The following is a 17223-nucleotide window of genomic DNA, read 5'->3' on the forward strand; positions in this document are numbered from 1 at the left end:
TTGGGGCGGGGAGAAGGTCCTTTGGTTCTAAGATTTTCAAGGTTGCCATGACCACCCCAGAGTTGTTGGTTTTTTTGTTTTTTTGTTTTTTTGTAGTGTAACATTTTGTCTTTGCCACCTTTATAGGGTAGTGGGTTAATTTCCAGGTCTGGGGCCGAAACCCATCCTGGCACCCCTGCCAGTGATAGGTGGGGCCGCCTAAGCCACTTCAGGCTTGTCTGCCATCCTGGAGAGTCCTCTCTGTGCTCCCTGAGCACCTGAGCTGCCTCAGATTCCATTTGTTTTTCTCCTTCCTGGAAGGTTTCCTTTCAAATTTTATTTTAATCCCAAACATCTGAATGTTTTGCAGTGTCTAGGGGTTCGAGCCCCTTGTTTTTCGTTCTGCTTTTTTCTTCCCTTCCCTCTTCGTGGAGTGATTATGTTGACAAGAATGTATAATGCGCGTTCTCCTCACTGGTTTATCTGCAGAAATTTCTCTGGGCTTTTTTTTCGGTGTATGATTCAACACTGCGTTAAAGGGGGATGTTCCATTGAATAAAAGAGCAGTGTGGTTTTCTGGGTCTGTTTCTTTATTTTCTTTTCTCATCAAACCTGTACCACAGCAGCAGCTCGAGTTGCCTCCCCTGCCTGCATTCACCCGGCCTCAGCCATCCGTTCTCTCTGGGGCCGGGGACGTTCATCAAGGAGCCTCCCGCCTGCGTCCCTGTGTGTGGCTTTGCTCGGTGGCAGCCGAGTGTGTGGGTGGTCCCACCATCTCCACCTTGTTTACTAGTAAGTTCACAGCTGAGAACTGGGTTCCTCACAACCACCCACCCCCATCACTACTCTATCCCCTGGTCCCTGTTGTTCTGAAGGCCTTTTCCTGGGGCTTAGACCCCCCACATCCGCTGAGCTCTGGTTGCCATCTCTGTCTGGAAGCTGCCACGTGACGAAGGCCCTGAGCCTAGGGCGGCATCAGCACTAAAGGTCAGGCCAACTGATCCTGCCTGCCAGGCACAGAGCAGCTAAAATTAAAACCGCCAAGTGGCTTTTTCTTTTCCTGCTGGTGACTTGCAGCCTACCGGCCCTGCGGGCTTTGGGGATGGGTGGGGGCAAAGATACCAGCCCCGCAGGCTTTGGGGATGGGTGGGGGCAGAGAAGAAAGTGCCCGGACTTGTGCTTTGTAAGTGCTGCTTTGCGGAGGGTCTCAGGCTGTTGGGTTCTTTCACGTCTGGGGCAGTGCCGGTTCTGGCACCCGAAAAATCCACGTCAGGGTTCCAGGAGGCATGAGGTCCTGACCCAGCGGTTGCTGTGCTGCTCCTTCCCTGGGGAGAGCCACGCTGAGCCTGCCCTTCCCCTGGGGAAGGTTTCCTTCCTTTGGGGAGGTTAAGGGAGAGCAAGTTCCTGCCGTCCCCAGTATCTGGCCAGTGGGGCCAACTCTGGCCTGGGCTGCTTTCCATCTTCAGGTGGGGTCTGACCACTGCTGTGTCTGGAGCCGAAGCCAGCTGTGTGGGCGGGGTCCCAGATGTCTGTCCTGCTCAGTGGGTTTCCCAAACCAAGCCCGAAACTTCAGTTGACTAAAAGAAGAGAATGATCTTTTCTCTTCGTCCGTAACTGATGGGATGGGGGCAGGGCCAGGGGCCTAGCAACCCTCTTTGACCTTGGCTTCACCTCATTGCTTCCCCCACAAGCTCGGTTTCCCTGGTGGGCTCATTGGGCGGTTAATTAGCTCTTTGAAGCTCTGGAAGAGGCAAAGTGGCGCTATGTGGGTTTTAGAAATAAAATCAATAAATGACTTAACCACAACCCAGCTATCTCCTCTGTCTCTCTCCCCTGGGGCCAGCTCCATTCCTGCGCTAGCTCCCTCCCTGCTCCCTGCAGTCAGCTTTTGTTAAGGTTTTGGAGAGTAACAAAGTGGCTAACTAAGGCGCCCATCTCAGGCCTTTCTCCAAGCAGCTCCAGGCCCTGGGATGGAAGAGAGACAGCAGGAAGGCTTCGTCCTCAAGTGCCTGGAGCACCTGCCTTTGTGGCCGAGTTGGGGGAGAGGAGAAACACTTTCCCACCCGCCTTGAGACGCTTGGGGTGGAGGAAGAAACCTTTGCTCAACCATGACTGTTCCTGTGCTCCACAGCACTGGCTCCCTGCCCCCAAGCTTGCTTGGTGAAAGGAATACCAGTTGGGAAAGGTCAGCATTAGGGCTCCGGAGAAACCCAAGATTGGTCCGGAGAAGGAGGCAGGATTTCTGGTCAGAAATAGTGAGACATAAACAACCTTGTTATTCAAGTTGGTCAAGTGCTTCCAGGGTTCAAGATTGATCTGCCCATGCGGTACTGGGGAGTGAGGGATTGGAGAGGATGTGGGGACACAAGAAGTGGGTCAGTTTGAGCCTTCAAGGTCTCATTGCTAGGCTGGGGCTTGCAAAATAAAAGGAGGGGCCCCAGGGTGTTGTCACCCCTGGAAAAAGCCTGGAAACTGCTTGAGAGGGGGGCACGGACAACAAAGATGGAAGGGACCCACAAGGAAGGTAGTTGGAGAAATCAAAAGTAATTTCTGAGCGCCTGGCTGGCTCAGTTGGTAGAGCATGAGACTCTTGATCTCAGGGCGGTGAGTTCAAGCCTCAAGTTGGGCATGGAGCCTACTTTAAAAAAGGAATTTCTGTTTCCTAGTAGAAACAGGCCAAGTCCCAGCTGAGCAGGTCCCTTGAGCACCAAGGAAGGGCGAGCACAGTGCTGAGGCACAGGAAGGGGGCATCACAGCCAGCCAGCTGGAAGAAAATTGGATTCATTTGGGGAGTAGGATGAGAATTTGGGAATGGTTTTGGAGCAGGTCTTTACTGGCAGGAAAGTAAACTGGTCGGCAACTAGGGGTCTGTGCAGAGAAGGGCTGTGGGGCCAGGGCGCTGCCGCAGCGAGGGTGTGGGGCAACAGCACAGGGAACAGGCCCCGCGGAGCACTGTGCACTAAGGAGACTCAGCCTGGCTCAGAGCAGGTCCAGGCCCAGCAGCCCCAGATGCTAGCCACGTCCAGAGACCAGCTTCTTGGAGGGTGGGTGACCCTGCAGAGGCACAGCCTTGGAAGGGAGCCCTGAGGACGGGAGCTCGGGAGAGACGAGGGAGCCACCAGACACTACTGAAATAGAACGTACAAAAGACCAAAAGGAGAAACTGGAAAATACTGAGAAATTTCAAGTTTTCTATATTCCCACTACATCTGTGTAGGCACACTTGGGTGTTTTCCTGATCTTTTTTCTCACTTTGAAGCATGGCAGCTATGGGAGATGAACACTGTAATGTCGTCTGGGGGCAGGGGAGGGCAATGCCCCCCCACTAAGATTGTCCCTCCAGGGCTGGGTCTGCTGTGGCTCAGAATGTCCTCCAAGACAGCTCGGCCTTCCCCAAAACCAGGCTCTCGGTAGCACCCTACAGCTGTCCAGGCCTCTGACCTGCTTCCTTGGTCCTCAGACCAGAACACCCAGTCCCTCTCCACCAGCCCACTGCCCAGGGAGGCCCAGGCATCCTCTGAAATAGCGCAAAGCCCTGGGCCCCTTTTGCTTAAAGAACAAAGCAGGAACCAGTCGCCTCCGCAAGAGTAGGAGGCAGCCGCTGGAGGAAGCAGGAATTTTTATTCTCATTTGAGAGTATAAATTGGATGAAGGCATTCCCGGCCCAGAAAAGTAAAGCAACCTGCTCGAGGTCACACAGCAAATCAGTGCTGGGGCTGGGGCATGAGCAGTGGACTGGGGACAGTCCCATACCCGCCCGGCCGTGAAGATGAGTGGGTGGTGGTGTCAAGTCCCAGGTGCAGAGGCTCCCATTTTACAGGTTAGGTCACAGCTGTGAATCCTAACCCATATGTGGCCCCGAATGGGAGGGAGGTCTCCAGTGACCTGGCAGCTGTGTCACAGGGAGACCTCCTACCACTGGCCGTTATCAGGAGTCGGTGGGGGATGCTTGTGTGCTCTGCCACCTCGGGCCCAGGACTACAGTTCCCAGAGGCCCCTGCTCTAGCCTGGCAGCCCCTAGCCAAAACTGGCCTGTAATCTGACTACCAACCCTCTCAAAAGGTCACTACAGAGCTCCTTGAAGGACAGCAACAGGGGCAACTCCGGGAGGCTCGACTTCAGTGGGGGTGGGGGGAGCAGGAGCCCTGTCCCAGGCGACCTCCTCCATACCACACCCCGGAACCCAGTGTCCTGGTCCCCCTTCTCTCAGGCGCCCAGTGTCATTTGCTGGCTGCTACTCTTCTGTTCAGATGACCCTCAGCTCCTGGCCCTTAAGCCTGCATGGGGGTGTCGTGGTCCCCAGTGCCACCGCATAGGACCTCCCCTCCCCTGGGGTGCAGGCCTCCCCCCTTCCCTGGGGAGGGCCACCATGGAAGCTTGGCCAGAGGTCTTCTGGATTGGAACTGGCAGTCTTTGGGCAAATGTCTAAAACAGCAGCCAGGCTGCTCCGAGGATGGCTTAGCCTCCTGCCGCCTATCCCCCCGACAGCCCTCCTTGGCTTCTCCGGGAGCCCCGAACGAGGCCGCAACCTGGCCTCACTCTTCCTCCACAACCCAAAGAAAGGACCTGATCAAGGCAACCTCTTGGCCAAAGGCACGGCCCCCGAGCTCCAGGGAAGCCTCAGGCCTCTCAGGGGTGACTGAGGCAGCCGTACCCTGTCTCTGACCCCGCAAGAGGCAGAGGCGAGCATAGCGGACCCCAGTGTGCGAGGCCTGCAGGAAGTGGGTCAGCACAGGGCTGTGAATGAGCCAGGCTGGGCCCGCTCTCCTGGCCCCTTTCCCTTCTCCCCCCCTTGCCCCCAAAATAGCTCCCTGAGCAGCCAGGCCAAGACCCTCCCATCGCAGGGGGAGGTGGGGCGGGCCTCCGGGAGCCAGGCTTATAAAACCCCAGGCGGCAGGGGGATCTCCACCCCCTGGCTGGAGGCACTGCAGAGGCCGCTCGTCCACCCACCGTCAGTCCGGCCCGCCCTCCCGCAGCCATGTCCCGGCCCCTGTCCGACCAGGACAAGAGGAAGCAAATCAGCGTGCGCGGCCTGGCCGGCGTGGAGAATGTCACCGAGCTCAAGAAGAACTTCAACCGGCACCTGCATTTCACACTCGTGAAGGACCGCAATGTGGCCACCCCCAGAGACTACTACTTCGCGCTGGCCCACACTGTGCGCGACCACCTCGTGGGCCGCTGGATCCGCACGCAGCAGCACTACTACGAGAAGGACCCCAAGGTGCTGCTTGGGGCGCCTGGGGGTGGGGAATGGGCTGTGGGGGGAGCCCGGAGATCTTGGCGAAGCAGCGGCCCTCTGTGGGGTCAGGGGTTTCTGCAGTGAAATAAAGGGGTCTTCCAGGTTGCTGACATTGGAGGCGCAGGAGCGCCAAGGGGAGCTGGGGCTGGGACAACCCGGGCCAAGAAACCTGGGTGGGGGGTGGCGGGGACAAGTTTGGGGGGCTCAGAGCAGGCTGAGCCAGATCAGATCAGAGAGCGGAGGGGCTTCTGGTGGTCAGGAAGATCCCTGCGGCCCGGGTTGGACCTGGAGTGGAAGGCCAAGTCGTTAAATTTGAGAGTGGTGTCCCTGTGCCACCAGCGGGGCTGGTGCGCTGCTGGGACAGCTGGGGTAGTGAGATCAAGTGTCTGCTGGGGTCATGGTAAATGTCAGCAACCTGACACTCCTGGGCAGGGGAGGGGCGGGGGCAGGCGAGTGGGCCAGGGAGGGGACCTAGGAAACCAAGAGGCCAGGCACCCTCAGCATCCTCTGTCCTCTTCTTGGGGCCGAGGCTTGAGGATCAAGGGGAACGGGGGAACCTCAAGGACAGGAGGTGGCCAACTCTAGCCATGAGTGAGTCACAGTGACCTTGAGCAAATGACTGGTTTCTCTGCATCTTGGCCTTCCCCTCTGGGGGAGGACTTGAAGGGGCTTCTCTGCATCCTGACTCCCCTGTGGGTCGAGGGGAAGCTTGTGTGCGACGGCGGGGGTTCTCATCTCTTCTACGCACCTCAGTCGCCGAGGTAGCTAGGGCAGCCCCATTTTCTGGGGCAGGAGACTGAAGCTCAGAAGAAAAGCGAAGTGTCCAAAGTCAGAGAAAATGCTAGACCGGAACCTTCCTGATGGGTTTGGAAGCCTGTAATGAAAAGAAAAGTGGAGACAGGGCTGACACATGCTGGGTCTGAGGAGGGGACCTCAGGGGTGAGAGGCCTGGGCAAATGCTGCTGGGCAGCCCTGATCCTTCCCTGCACCTGTCTCTCCGGGCAGAGGATCTACTACCTGTCTCTAGAGTTCTACATGGGACGGACACTACAAAACACCATGGTGAACCTGGCCTTGGAGAACGCCTGTGATGAGGCCACCTATCAGGTGTGGAGGGGGCTGGGAGTAGGGCAAGCTGAGGAATTGGGGGATTCACCTGCTGGCCCTTGGCCTTGACCACTGCCACACCCTCCCCCCTCCAGCTGGGCCTGGACATGGAGGAGCTGGAGGAGATCGAGGAGGACGCGGGGCTGGGCAACGGGGGCCTGGGTCGGCTGGCTGGTAAGTAAGTGGGCAGGGTGGCAGGGGTGGGGTGGACAGAAGAGCTCCTTTCTGCCAGGTCCCTGACACCCACCTCCCTACAAAACCCTAGCCTGCTTTCTGGACTCCATGGCAACACTGGGCCTGGCTGCCTACGGCTATGGGATCCGCTATGAGTTTGGGATTTTTAACCAGAAGATATGCGGGGGCTGGCAGGTGAGCAGCCTCGGGCCCTGGCCTTGTGGGGACCCAGGCATGATGGAGAGGACCCCCACTGGGTCATCTACCTCCAGATAGATCCAGAACCAACCTCAGCTTTGACAAAAAGCATCCTTGTCCCTTCTCCCCGGCACCCCCCAGCCCCAAAACCTGCTGGTCACTCTTGAAACGGGTGGTCCATGCCTGTGGAAGCTATCAGACTCCTATACACATGTTCCGTCCCATCGGTTACCCCACCAGTCCAGGGGCCCACTCCAGGACCCTTAATTTACACTCTAGAGAGGGCACATCAGGGCCCGGCTCCTGCCCTACCCACTGTCCCCTGTGATGTGAGTCTGGGTCTGAGCCTGGGTCTGACTCTGCCTCCCTTTCTCCCCAACCTGCCTTGGGCTCAGATGGAGGAGGCTGATGACTGGCTTCGCTATGGAAACCCCTGGGAGAAGGCCCGACCTGAATTCACGCTGCCGGTGCACTTCTATGGCCGAGTGGAGCACACCAGCCAGGGGGCCAAGTGGGTGGACACACAGGTGAGGGAGTGGGGGGGAGCACCCAATGAGAGGGAAGTGGGGAGGAGGAGGCTCTGGAAGAAAACAAGGAGATACAGGGCAGGAGCCTGGAGGCTACTAGACCCAGTGCTATTTAGCGTGGAGGACACTGAGGCTCAGAGAAGTTAAGTGACTTACTCAAGGTCACACAGCTGGAGCCAGGAGAGGCGTGAGACAGGATCACTCTGGCCAAGCACAGAGCCCAGGCGGAGGACAGAGACCACTCTGCTCCACCAGGGCCCTTCCCCTGACCCAGCTCCTTTCCACCCCACAAGACTCATCCAAGGGTAATCACAGTGTCTTGACTCCTCAGCACCTTAAACCTGGTAGCTTGATGGGGAGCAAAGCAACAGCCCAGAGAAGGGGACAGGGAGAAAATGAAAACCCTGAGAGAGGAATTGACTTGTTCAAGGTCACACAGGTTAGAGGGAGCCCAGGGCCAAACCAGGTGTCTGAATCCCAGGCCTGTCAGTTCTCTCGCGGTGGCCGCAGGTCCTGATGGCTGCGCAGAAACCTCTGGGCTTCAGACTCGGGCACCAGTTCCACTGATACGGTTCAGCGGGGGCTGGGGCAACCTGCCTAGCTCTGTGCTCTTGGGTCAGTCCCTTCCCTCTCTGAGCTGCAGCTTCCGCTCTGGTCCAATCAGGGCTCAGTGACTTAGTGCTGGGGAGAAGGGGTGCCACCCCGGGGGGACGTGATGTGCCCCCAGCCCCATGGTAGCAGGAGCCATTGGAAGCAATTACTGATGTTGGCTCATCATGGGCGGTGGGACCGGCCTTAGTCACTGCTGATTATCCCTGCGGTCAACCAGGTCTAAGCCCTGGGATGGACATGACATCTGGGTCCCCTTCAGCCGGGCTCCAGGCTCCTCCAGCCTTCTCATGAGCCCAGGGGAGTCCTCTAGGTTATGCTCAGGCCAGACGGGCCAGCTCATCCCCAGTCCCTTCAGGGTGGCCCCCAACAGAGCCCACCTCTGGGCTCCGGGCTCGTCACTGGCCCCTGTAATCCTCACAAGCAGCCAGGCAAGATGGGATGGGGAGTATGGGGAGGTCCTGGGGGGCGTCCTCTATGGATGACATCCAGAGAGGTTCAGAGGCTTGTTCACGGTCACCCCGAGCTGGCACGAGAACCCGGGGCTGGGAGTTGGCAGAGCACAGGGACAAAGGCTGGAACTCCAGCTCTCAGAGCCCCATGAGTCGAGTGGCCGAGACCCAGCTCCTGACACCAAGCCCGATGCCCCTGCAGGTGGTGCTGGCCATGCCCTACGATACTCCGGTGCCTGGCTATCGCAACAACATCGTCAACACCATGCGCCTGTGGTCGGCCAAGGCCCCCAATGACTTCAACCTCAAGGACTGTGAGTCCAGCCCCAGCTGCCAGCAGCCCCGCCCACCCCAGCCCGCGCTGAGCCCCAGCCTGACGCTGTCCCCACTTTCACCCCTCAGTCAACGTCGGTGGCTACATCCAAGCCGTGCTGGACCGAAACCTTGCTGAGAACATCTCGCGTGTCCTGTACCCCAATGACAACGTATGTCACCTCCTGGGCTGCGACAGGAAGCCTGAGGGCCTGGGAGAGAGCGAAGACCAGGAGGGACCATCTCTGGGAGCCCCAGTCACACCCAGGACATATTTTTTGTTTTTTAAGTTTGTTTATTTTATTTTAAGTTTGTTTATTTTTAAAGTTCGTTTACACCCAATGTGGGGCTTGAACTCGCGACCCAGAGATGGAGAGTTATGTGCTTTTCCGACTGAGCAAGCCATGTGCCCTGCACCCTGGGACCTACGTGTCCTGTTCCCCTCCCCCTACCTCACCGAGTTCTTTAAGAGGACACCTAAGTCCTGGGGACAGCGAGTTAGGCAGAGCACTTTGGAGGGGCCACTGTTGACCAGAGATGGTGCTGACAATAGTCTCGGTCCTTGTGTGGCCCCTCCTTCTAACACCATCCTCCGCACTACTACTTGGTGGGTGAAAGACCCTTGGGCGCTGGAGGTGGGGTTGTTCACGGCTCATGGGTCTGGGGGTGGGCAGGAGCCTCCTGGCCACGCCCACCGCAGCATTAGCAGCACCGCACCCCAACCACCACCTGAACTTGCTTAGCCTTGCCTTGAACTCTCCCCAGTTCTTTGAGGGGAAGGAGCTGCGTCTGAAGCAGGAGTACTTTGTTGTGGCCGCCACCCTCCAGGACATCATCCGCCGCTTCAAGTCCTCCAAGTTCGGGTGCTGCGACCCTGTGCGCACGAGCTTCGATGCCTTTCCAGACAAGGTGCCAGGGGCCGGGGAGGGCCCCTCTCTACACCTCCCATGAAGTGTGCGACGCCACCTCTCCCTTCTAGCCTCAGCCTGCCCCACTCACTTTGTAGGTGAGGGAGTAGAGGCTGAGGGTGCCCTGCCCAGGATCCTCAATCGATGGGCACATAACCTGGGGACTGTCCCTCTCCTCCTGCCCACAGCTGCCCCTCTGAGGGCTTCTACCCCCAGCTCAGCCCTGGGGCCATGGGGGCCCTTAGAGGGGGGCGCTGAGGGGACAAAGCACAGGGATCATAGCCGAGGTTTGGATCCCAGACTGACCCCCAGGCCCCCTCTCCACAGGTGGCCATCCAGCTGAATGACACCCACCCCTCCTTGGCCATCCCTGAGCTGATGAGGATCCTGGTGGACCTGGAGCGGCTGGAATGGGACAAGGTAGGCTTTCGGACCCCCCCTCCCCTGCGACTGACCCTCTCTCTGTCCCGGGGTTCCCTTCCTGGTCTGGGAGGTGGAAAAATGCGAGTGCAGTCCCCGCGAACAGAGAGCAGTGTGAGGCCTGGAGGGAGAGTATCCTAGAACCCAGGCTCCGGGCTGCATGCTATATGGGGAGAGCCATGGTGGTTAGGCCCTGGGGTTCCTGACTCCCCAGTCCTGCCCATCAGGCCTGGGACGTGACGGTCAGGACCTGCGCCTACACCAACCATACTGTGCTGCCGGAGGCCCTGGAGCGCTGGCCCGTGCATCTCATTGAGACGCTGCTGCCCCGCCACCTCCAGATCATTTATGAGATCAACCAGCGCTTCCTGAATGTGAGCGGAGGAGGCTTGGAGTCGGGTGGGGGCGGATCGAAGGGGAGGTACTGGGGAGGTGGGCTGTGCAGGGCTGCTGCCACAGGCATCCTGACACTAGCGCGGAGGGCTATGGGCGGAGTTCTGGGGGTACCGGGCTGGGGACCTGGGTTCCATGTCTGTGCCTGAGCTCTGGGCTCTCCCGAACAGCGGGTGGCAGCTGCGTTCCCAGGGGATGTAGACCGGCTGCGGCGCATGTCGCTAGTGGAGGAGGGCGCAGTGAAGCGCATCAACATGGCCCACCTATGCATCGCCGGTTCACACGCGGTCAATGGCGTGGCTCGCATCCACTCGGACATCCTCAAGAAGACCATGTGAGACACCTCCCTTCCTCCCCCGGGCCCCGCCCCTCTGGCCCCGCCCCTCCCTCTGGCCCCTCCGTGAGATTTCCGCCTCCCACTGGCCCCGCCCCCAACTGGTCCCGCCCCCGGTCCACCTTCTTGATTTACAAGCTTGGCTCCCTTGCTACCCGACCCCGGCCGGCCCTTTGCACAGGTAGCACGGTTTTTTAGAAGGGTCATGACCCCGATGTCCAGAACAGTTCTGTCCCCAGATGTCGCCTCTCAGCAAGAAACCAGGGTAGGGCCTCAGGGAGGAGGCCTTCATGCCACAGGGACCAGTGCTGACCCTCCAACCCCATCCTGCAGCTTCAGGGACTTCTACGAGCTGGAGCCTCATAAGTTCCAGAATAAGACCAACGGCATCACCCCTCGTCGCTGGCTAGTTCTGTGTAACCCTGGGCTGGCAGAGGTCATTGCTGAGGTGAGAGGTCACTGTATGGCCAGGAGGGGTCAACACCGGTCACTGCAGGGATCAGTTGTGTATGGACCGGTCACCGTAGGGGTTCCTTCACCCCCAGAAGGGCTGAAATCTATCTTGCTCTGCGTTCTCCAAACCTGCCATGTGCCCGGAGGAGGGGGACCATTTTCTTTCTTTTTTTTCTTTTTTTAAAGATTATTTATGTATTTATTTATTTGACAGAGGGAGAGAAAAATCACAAGTAGGCAGAAGTAGGCAGAGAGGCAGGCAGAGAGAGAGGGGGAAGCAGGCTCCCTTTTGAGCAGAGAGCCCGATGTCGGGTTCAATCCCAGTCTCCTGAGATCATGACCTGAGCTGCAGGCAGAGGCTTAACCCACTGAGTCACCCAGGGGGGGTGGGGGGTGGGGGGACCATTTTTTTGTTTGTGTGAGGTTGCTCTGTGGGCTAGTGGAGGCCTGACTGTGGTCAACAAGGTGGGAGTTCCCAGTCTAATGGCGAAGGTCGTCAGCAGGTCCCATCTGAAGTGAGACCGGCAGGCGGCAGAGATTGTGAGCAGGGCCTCAAGGTCATTGCCCGTCTAAGGACAAGGCCAGGAGGAAGACCTCCTGGGGTCAAGTGGGGTCAGCCATCAGAGGTCAAGGTCCAGAGGGAAGAGGGCTGTGCACACACCAAGACCCTGCTGGGAGGCTGCAGAAAGAGGGGCTATCTGCAGGGGACAGGGCTCCATTGACCTGGAAAGGGACCCCTCGATGAAGGTGGATGCAGCAGGGACAGAGGCCTGACTGCCTTCTCCCACAGCGCATTGGGGAGGACTACATCTCAGACCTGGACCAGCTACGCAAACTGCTCTCTTTTGTGGATGACGAAGCCTTTATCCGGGATGTAGCCAAAGTGAAGCAGGTAGGCAGGTGGCACCCTGGGACACTCACACCAGGGTGGGAGGGAGCATGCCAGAGGTGCTCCATGCCTGGTTCCGGGAATGGCCAGTGGAGCCCATCTCTCCTGCAACCTCAGGCTCCTGGTAGAAGTTGCCTGGAGTCCATGGCAAGAAGGTATCATCTGATCGCCCTGGAAGAGTGCTGACATTGATTAGTGATGTCTGCTGTGGGGCAGCCATGGAGAGGGGTGGCTAGTGAGCCTCCCATCCTCTACCTTTCTGGGAAGGAAACGACACTGTGGGGTTTCCTGAGGCTGAGGCCTGTTGGTGAGCTCGTCCCCCTCCCTATCTTCAGGAAAACAAGTTAAAGTTTGCTGCGTACCTAGAGAAGGAGTACAAAGTCCATATCAACCCCAACTCGCTCTTCGACATCCAGGTGAAGCGAATCCATGAATATAAACGCCAGCTTCTCAACTGTCTCCACATCATCACCCTGTACAACCGTGAGTGGCAGGGTGTCCCTCTGTCTCTTGGGGCTCCCCCTGTGTGTACCCCATCCTTCCTGATCCATGTCTCTCTTTCGGCCTTGGGACACCTCTTGGGACATGGAATTATCCCCATTTCATAGATGGGCAAACTGAGGCTCAGAGAGGGGAAAATGGTGGCTCTGAGGTCACATAGCAAATGGTTGCCCAAATGAGGTCTACTGTGTCCTAGCCAGGGCCCAGGCTGGATGGGTGCTGTCAGCGGGTGTCACCCAAAGGGAAGACCTGGCCCACTGACCTCTGTTTTCTCCATAGGCATCAAGCAGGATCCCAATAGGTTTGTCGTGCCCCGAACTGTGATGATTGGAGGGAAGGTGAGAAGCCAGGACACAGACTGCAGCTCTGGTCCTTTGACACCCAGGCTGAGGTTGGCCTGGCTGGGTTGCAGGCTAGGGGGTAGGGGGCTGGACTGTGGGGCTGAGCCCTGACTGTGCCCCCACAGGCTGCCCCTGGATACCACATGGCCAAGATGATCATCAAGCTCATCACGGCCATTGGGGATGTGGTTAACCACGACCCAGTGGTAGGAGACCGCCTCCGTGTGATCTTCCTGGAGAACTACCGAGTCTCGCTGGCAGAGAAAGGTGGGGTGCCACCAGAAGGAGGCTCTGATGAGTACAGTGCCAGGAAGAGACATTGGTCACCTGTTCCTAGCCTACTGGCATTTGGAAGAATCTGGAGAGGACAAGGCTCAAATCACAAGGATGGCCCCCTCTCATGGTGGAATTTCAGGCAGATTTGCCCTTCAAGTCACACACACATAGTGGGGTGGGTGCGGGGAGAGAATCCAGGTTAGATCTGAGATGTTCAAGGATCTCCAAGCGGTGATAGGGGGCGGGTGGTAAGAGGGAGACTTGGACAGTGACTTCTGAAGGGTTGGGGTGGGGGTGGTGCTCGGAATCTGGGTAACTCCGCAGTCCCCGGCTGAGGTGGGACTATTCCTGGAGCTGAGCTTGTCCCCTGCTGTTGCCCCACAGTGATCCCAGCTGCTGACCTGTCCGAGCAAATCTCCACGGCAGGCACTGAGGCCTCAGGCACGGGCAACATGAAGTTCATGCTCAATGGGGCTCTGACTATCGGCACCATGGACGGGGCCAATGTGGAGATGGCGGAAGAGGCAGGAGAAGAGAACTTCTTCATCTTCGGCATGCGGGTGGAGGACGTGGAAAAGCTTGACCAGAGAGGGTATGGTGTGGGGGAAGGGCTCCAAAGTTCACAGTCTGTGGACAGGAGGCACCGAGGTGTGGCTACCGGAGGGTAGGGCTTGGGGGCCAGAGGGCATGCCTGGAAAAGGCTGGCCCAGTCTGCGCAAGGTCTCGGTTTTGGCCCTCAGGATTCTGGAGAACTTTTGAGGTAACTTACAACATGTGAGGTTAATCGCGTAGGAAAAGAAAGGAGCCACAGAGAAGTGAAGGCAAAGACAAAGACAATTATATCAATCCGAAGATATGATATTATTTCCAGAATTTCTGGAAGTAAATTTCAATTCTGAGCTCCCTGGCAGTGGTGGCAAAAAGGGAAATATGAGCAGAGTACATACAGCGGTGCTTGTGGTCAGAAATGCCATTCTTCGAAGCAGATATTTTCCTGGCTTTACATTTCTTAAAATTTATTTCAAAAATATATTTTTTCCGTATCATAAAAGCAAGACATGCTCCTGAATTGGAAACATACAAAACCACAAAGAATAAAATAACTGTCATTCATCATCTTGTCACCCATTTTTAAAGCCACAGCTCTTTTTCTACGTACTTACGTGTGTGGGGGTATCTGTAAAAGTTGGGACCCATGCCTGTACAATTTTGATGTCATCACATAATTTTGACTCCTGATGTCATTAAATAGTTTGTGAAATATTTTGAATGTCTGCATAGGGCTGCATAGTAACGGAGGTACCATCACTTACTAAACTGGTTCTATAGTGTTGGACATTAAGGTTGATTTCTGCTGTTCATCCTTGTAAATATCACTGCGTTGATCATCCTTTTACACCAATGTCCACATCTTTATTTCCTTAAGATAATGATCAGAGGAGATATTCCTGAGTCAAAAAAAGTATGAGTTCTTTTTTTTTTTTTTTAAAGTACGAGTTCTTAAGGCTCCTGGTGCATGTTGCCAAATGGTTTTCCAGAAAGTTTCTACCAGTATTCACTCCCACCAACTGCTTCTGAGAGCTGGCATTAACTATGGAAAGGAATTCCCCTGTTGGGCTTGACTAGGAAGTTCAGACTCTGTCCTTTGGACAGGAGGGAGATAGGACGTGTTTTGAGCAAGACCCAACAGGCTCAGAAGCGGAGTCCTGATGGACAGTTTTGGCTGTGAGGTGGACACTGGGTGGTAGGGGTGTGGGGGGCGGGCAAAGTGCAGGTGGGGGCATGTGGGGGCTGGCACCGGAACCCCTGAGAAGAGAGGGGCAGTGTCAGTGCTGGGATGGGGCTTAGGGATGTCCTCTGACTCCCCGCCCCCTTGTATTTATGGCTTCTGACCCACTGCACCCGCTCCCCGGCCTGGGTGGCTGGATGGACATGCGGAGGGAAGGAAAGAGACGAGACTGGCCTTGGGGAGGGTTTTGAGCCCACGTGGCTGAGGGGTCTCGTGCTGCCTCAGAAAGTGGTCCACAGGAGTCAAGCGGGCGCTGGGCCGGTGATGATGAGCTCAGCTGGACAGTGAGTTTAAGGAGGTTCCCGAGGACATCCCTGGGGCCTGAGGGCAGATGGACTTGGGAGAGGGAGGGAGACCAGCCATTCAGGAAGGAAACACACAGGTTAGTAGAGGTAGTGGGTGTGGGAGGAAGAGTACTTGGTTTAGGGCCTTGGCTCTGCTGCTCTGCAGGATGAAAAGCTGAGCAGAGAAGCGGGGAGGCCTCCAGGGAAGGACCCCCAGAGGCCTGTGGCAGCCCCAGGGAGAGCAGCAGCCACGGGGCCTGGAGGAGGAGCCAGGAACTCCTTTCCAGGGTGTAGACCGCTCTCTCCCCCCACCCAGATACAATGCCCAGGAGTACTATGACCGCATTCCTGAGCTTCGGCAGATCATCGAGCAGCTGAGCAGCGGCTTCTTCTCCCCCAAACAGCCGGACCTGTTCAAGGACATCGTCAACATGCTCATGCACCATGACCGGTGAGTGGACCGGCCAGGGAACGTGCAGCAGGGGCTGCTGGGCCGAACCCGGCTTGTGCGCTGTGTGGAGAGGCTGTGCGGGGGTCCTGGGCAGTGGGGGCTAGGCTCCTTTGGAAGTAGCTCCATTCTCCTGGCCCCTAGAAGTTCACTGGGACAGGATGGGCTTGGCCTTGGCTTCCTGGAACGTCCTGCCTCTCTATTCCTTTCCAGGTTTAAAGTCTTTGCGGATTATGAAGACTACATTAAATGCCAGGAGAAAGTCAGTGCGTTGTACAAGGTGAGGTGTCCTGGGCCAGGGGTTGGCCAGGTTTTGGTGGCCCTGGCTGGGCGATGGTGGACGTTGGGGAGCCCACTTGCAGGATGAACCAGAGCTCTCTTTTGGCCTGTAGAACCCAAGAGAGTGGACGAGGATGGTGATCCGGAACATAGCCACATCTGGCAAGTTCTCCAGCGACAGAACCATTGCCCAGTACGCCCGGGAGATCTGGGGCGTCGAGCCTTCGCGCAAGTGCCTGCCAACCCCGGATAAGAGCATCTGATCCTCCAGACCAGACCCCAGACTGGCCCCTGAGTTTGTTTGCAATCCCTTGTGCCAACCCCAGTTCTTCATCTGGAGGGTGGTACTGGAGTTAGATCTCCCAGCCTTTTCCTGGAACCGCCCTATTCACCCCCCCTCGGCGGCATCAAGATCCTAGTGTCCGGGTGACTAAGGACACTGCTCCCATCCTGGCCTCTGGCTCCCTGCCCCCTCCTATTTATGGGTCTGACCGACTGCAACCACTCCCCAATAAATTGATTCTCCTTGGGAGCCTCCTTACTTCCCTGTCTGTTGGGAAATATTTTTAGCTCTGGGCAGGCATCACGGCAGCTGTGCAGTCACCGCGCCTTACCGACCCCTCCACCCGCAGGTGCGTCCCTTGCGAAGGAGGGGGGCAGCCATGGGGGCGGGGCCCGAAACTCTCCAGCCTCCTTTCGGGAGTCACCTTCCACGCCTCTCTTCCCAGAGCTGTGTCCATACTAGGTCAGCGGCCTGCCAGGCTGGCCGAGGGCGGGGCATCTCCTGGGTGGGGCCCCCCGGGGCCGGGAGCTGGGACTCCGGCAGAGGCCTCCGGGACTATCGAGGATCCACGCTGTCCCGGGCAGGACTTAGGAGGGGGAGGAGCCTGTGGGTGGTTGGCGCCTTTTTGACTCCGCCCTTAGCCCCGCCCCATTGCGGTGTTTAAGGGTCTCTAAGCAGGTGGCTACACTTGGTCTAAGGTCGGGGGAGTTAGGGCGGGGGACACTCACAGACCGTCTAGGCTAGGCCAGTGTTGCCCCCCACTCCGCACTTTGGAGAAACTGAGGACCGGAAAGGGCCTGTTTCTGGACCTCGTATTACCAAGATTGAGGTGTGGGGGAGGTCCTGCCTCCCTAGCCCTGAGGCAGGAAGGGGCAAGCCTCGAAAGGTAGGTTTGGGGCCCGCGGTTTCGCAGTGAGTGTGTTTGAACCTAAACCGCCGGAAATGGTTACTGGCTCCCCTAGGCCCGGCTTGTGGGGACCCCAACTGCCTGTGGCTGCCCCTCCCAAGTTCCTCCCTGCCGGGGGGAG

General features: G+C 57.5%; 1 protein-coding gene and 1 non-coding gene across 4 annotated transcripts; both read left to right on the plus strand.

Moving 5' to 3' along the window:
* Positions 1 to 2535: 2535 nt before the first annotated feature.
* TRNAK-CUU lies at positions 2536 to 2608 on the plus strand. The gene has a single exon. It is a non-coding gene; the product is annotated as a tRNA-Lys (tRNA).
* Positions 2609 to 4941: 2333 nt separating this feature from the next.
* On the plus strand, positions 4942 to 16441 carry LOC111149441 (glycogen phosphorylase, muscle associated). 3 transcript variants are annotated; one of them, XM_022506520.1, is made up of 20 exons: positions 4942 to 5200; positions 6224 to 6325; positions 6421 to 6499; positions 6591 to 6694; positions 7093 to 7224; positions 8488 to 8599; positions 8688 to 8770; positions 9363 to 9506; positions 9833 to 9925; positions 10153 to 10299; positions 10489 to 10652; positions 10986 to 11100; positions 11896 to 11997; positions 12330 to 12477; positions 12775 to 12833; positions 12962 to 13103; positions 13497 to 13704; positions 15502 to 15636; positions 15847 to 15913; positions 16026 to 16441. In XM_022506520.1, exons 1-20 carry the CDS (start codon positions 4958 to 4960, stop codon positions 16173 to 16175), a joined length of 2529 nt encoding a protein of 842 aa, XP_022362228.1. In that variant the 5' UTR covers positions 4942 to 4957; the 3' UTR covers positions 16176 to 16441. The 3 variants fall into 3 exon arrangements, with proteins under 3 accessions (XP_022362228.1, XP_022362229.1, XP_022362230.1); XM_022506521.1 differs by lacking the exon at positions 6224 to 6325 and having other exon boundaries at positions 4958 to 5200; XM_022506522.1 differs by lacking the exons at positions 6224 to 6325; positions 6421 to 6499 and having other exon boundaries at positions 4958 to 5200; positions 6674 to 6694.
* Positions 16442 to 17223: the final 782 nt, after the last annotated feature.

This window comes from Enhydra lutris, unplaced genomic scaffold, assembly GCF_002288905.1.
Source record: "Enhydra lutris kenyoni isolate GAN:26980312 unplaced genomic scaffold, ASM228890v2 scaffoldscaffold22, whole genome shotgun sequence".
Lineage (NCBI taxonomy): Eukaryota > Metazoa > Chordata > Mammalia > Carnivora > Mustelidae > Enhydra > Enhydra lutris.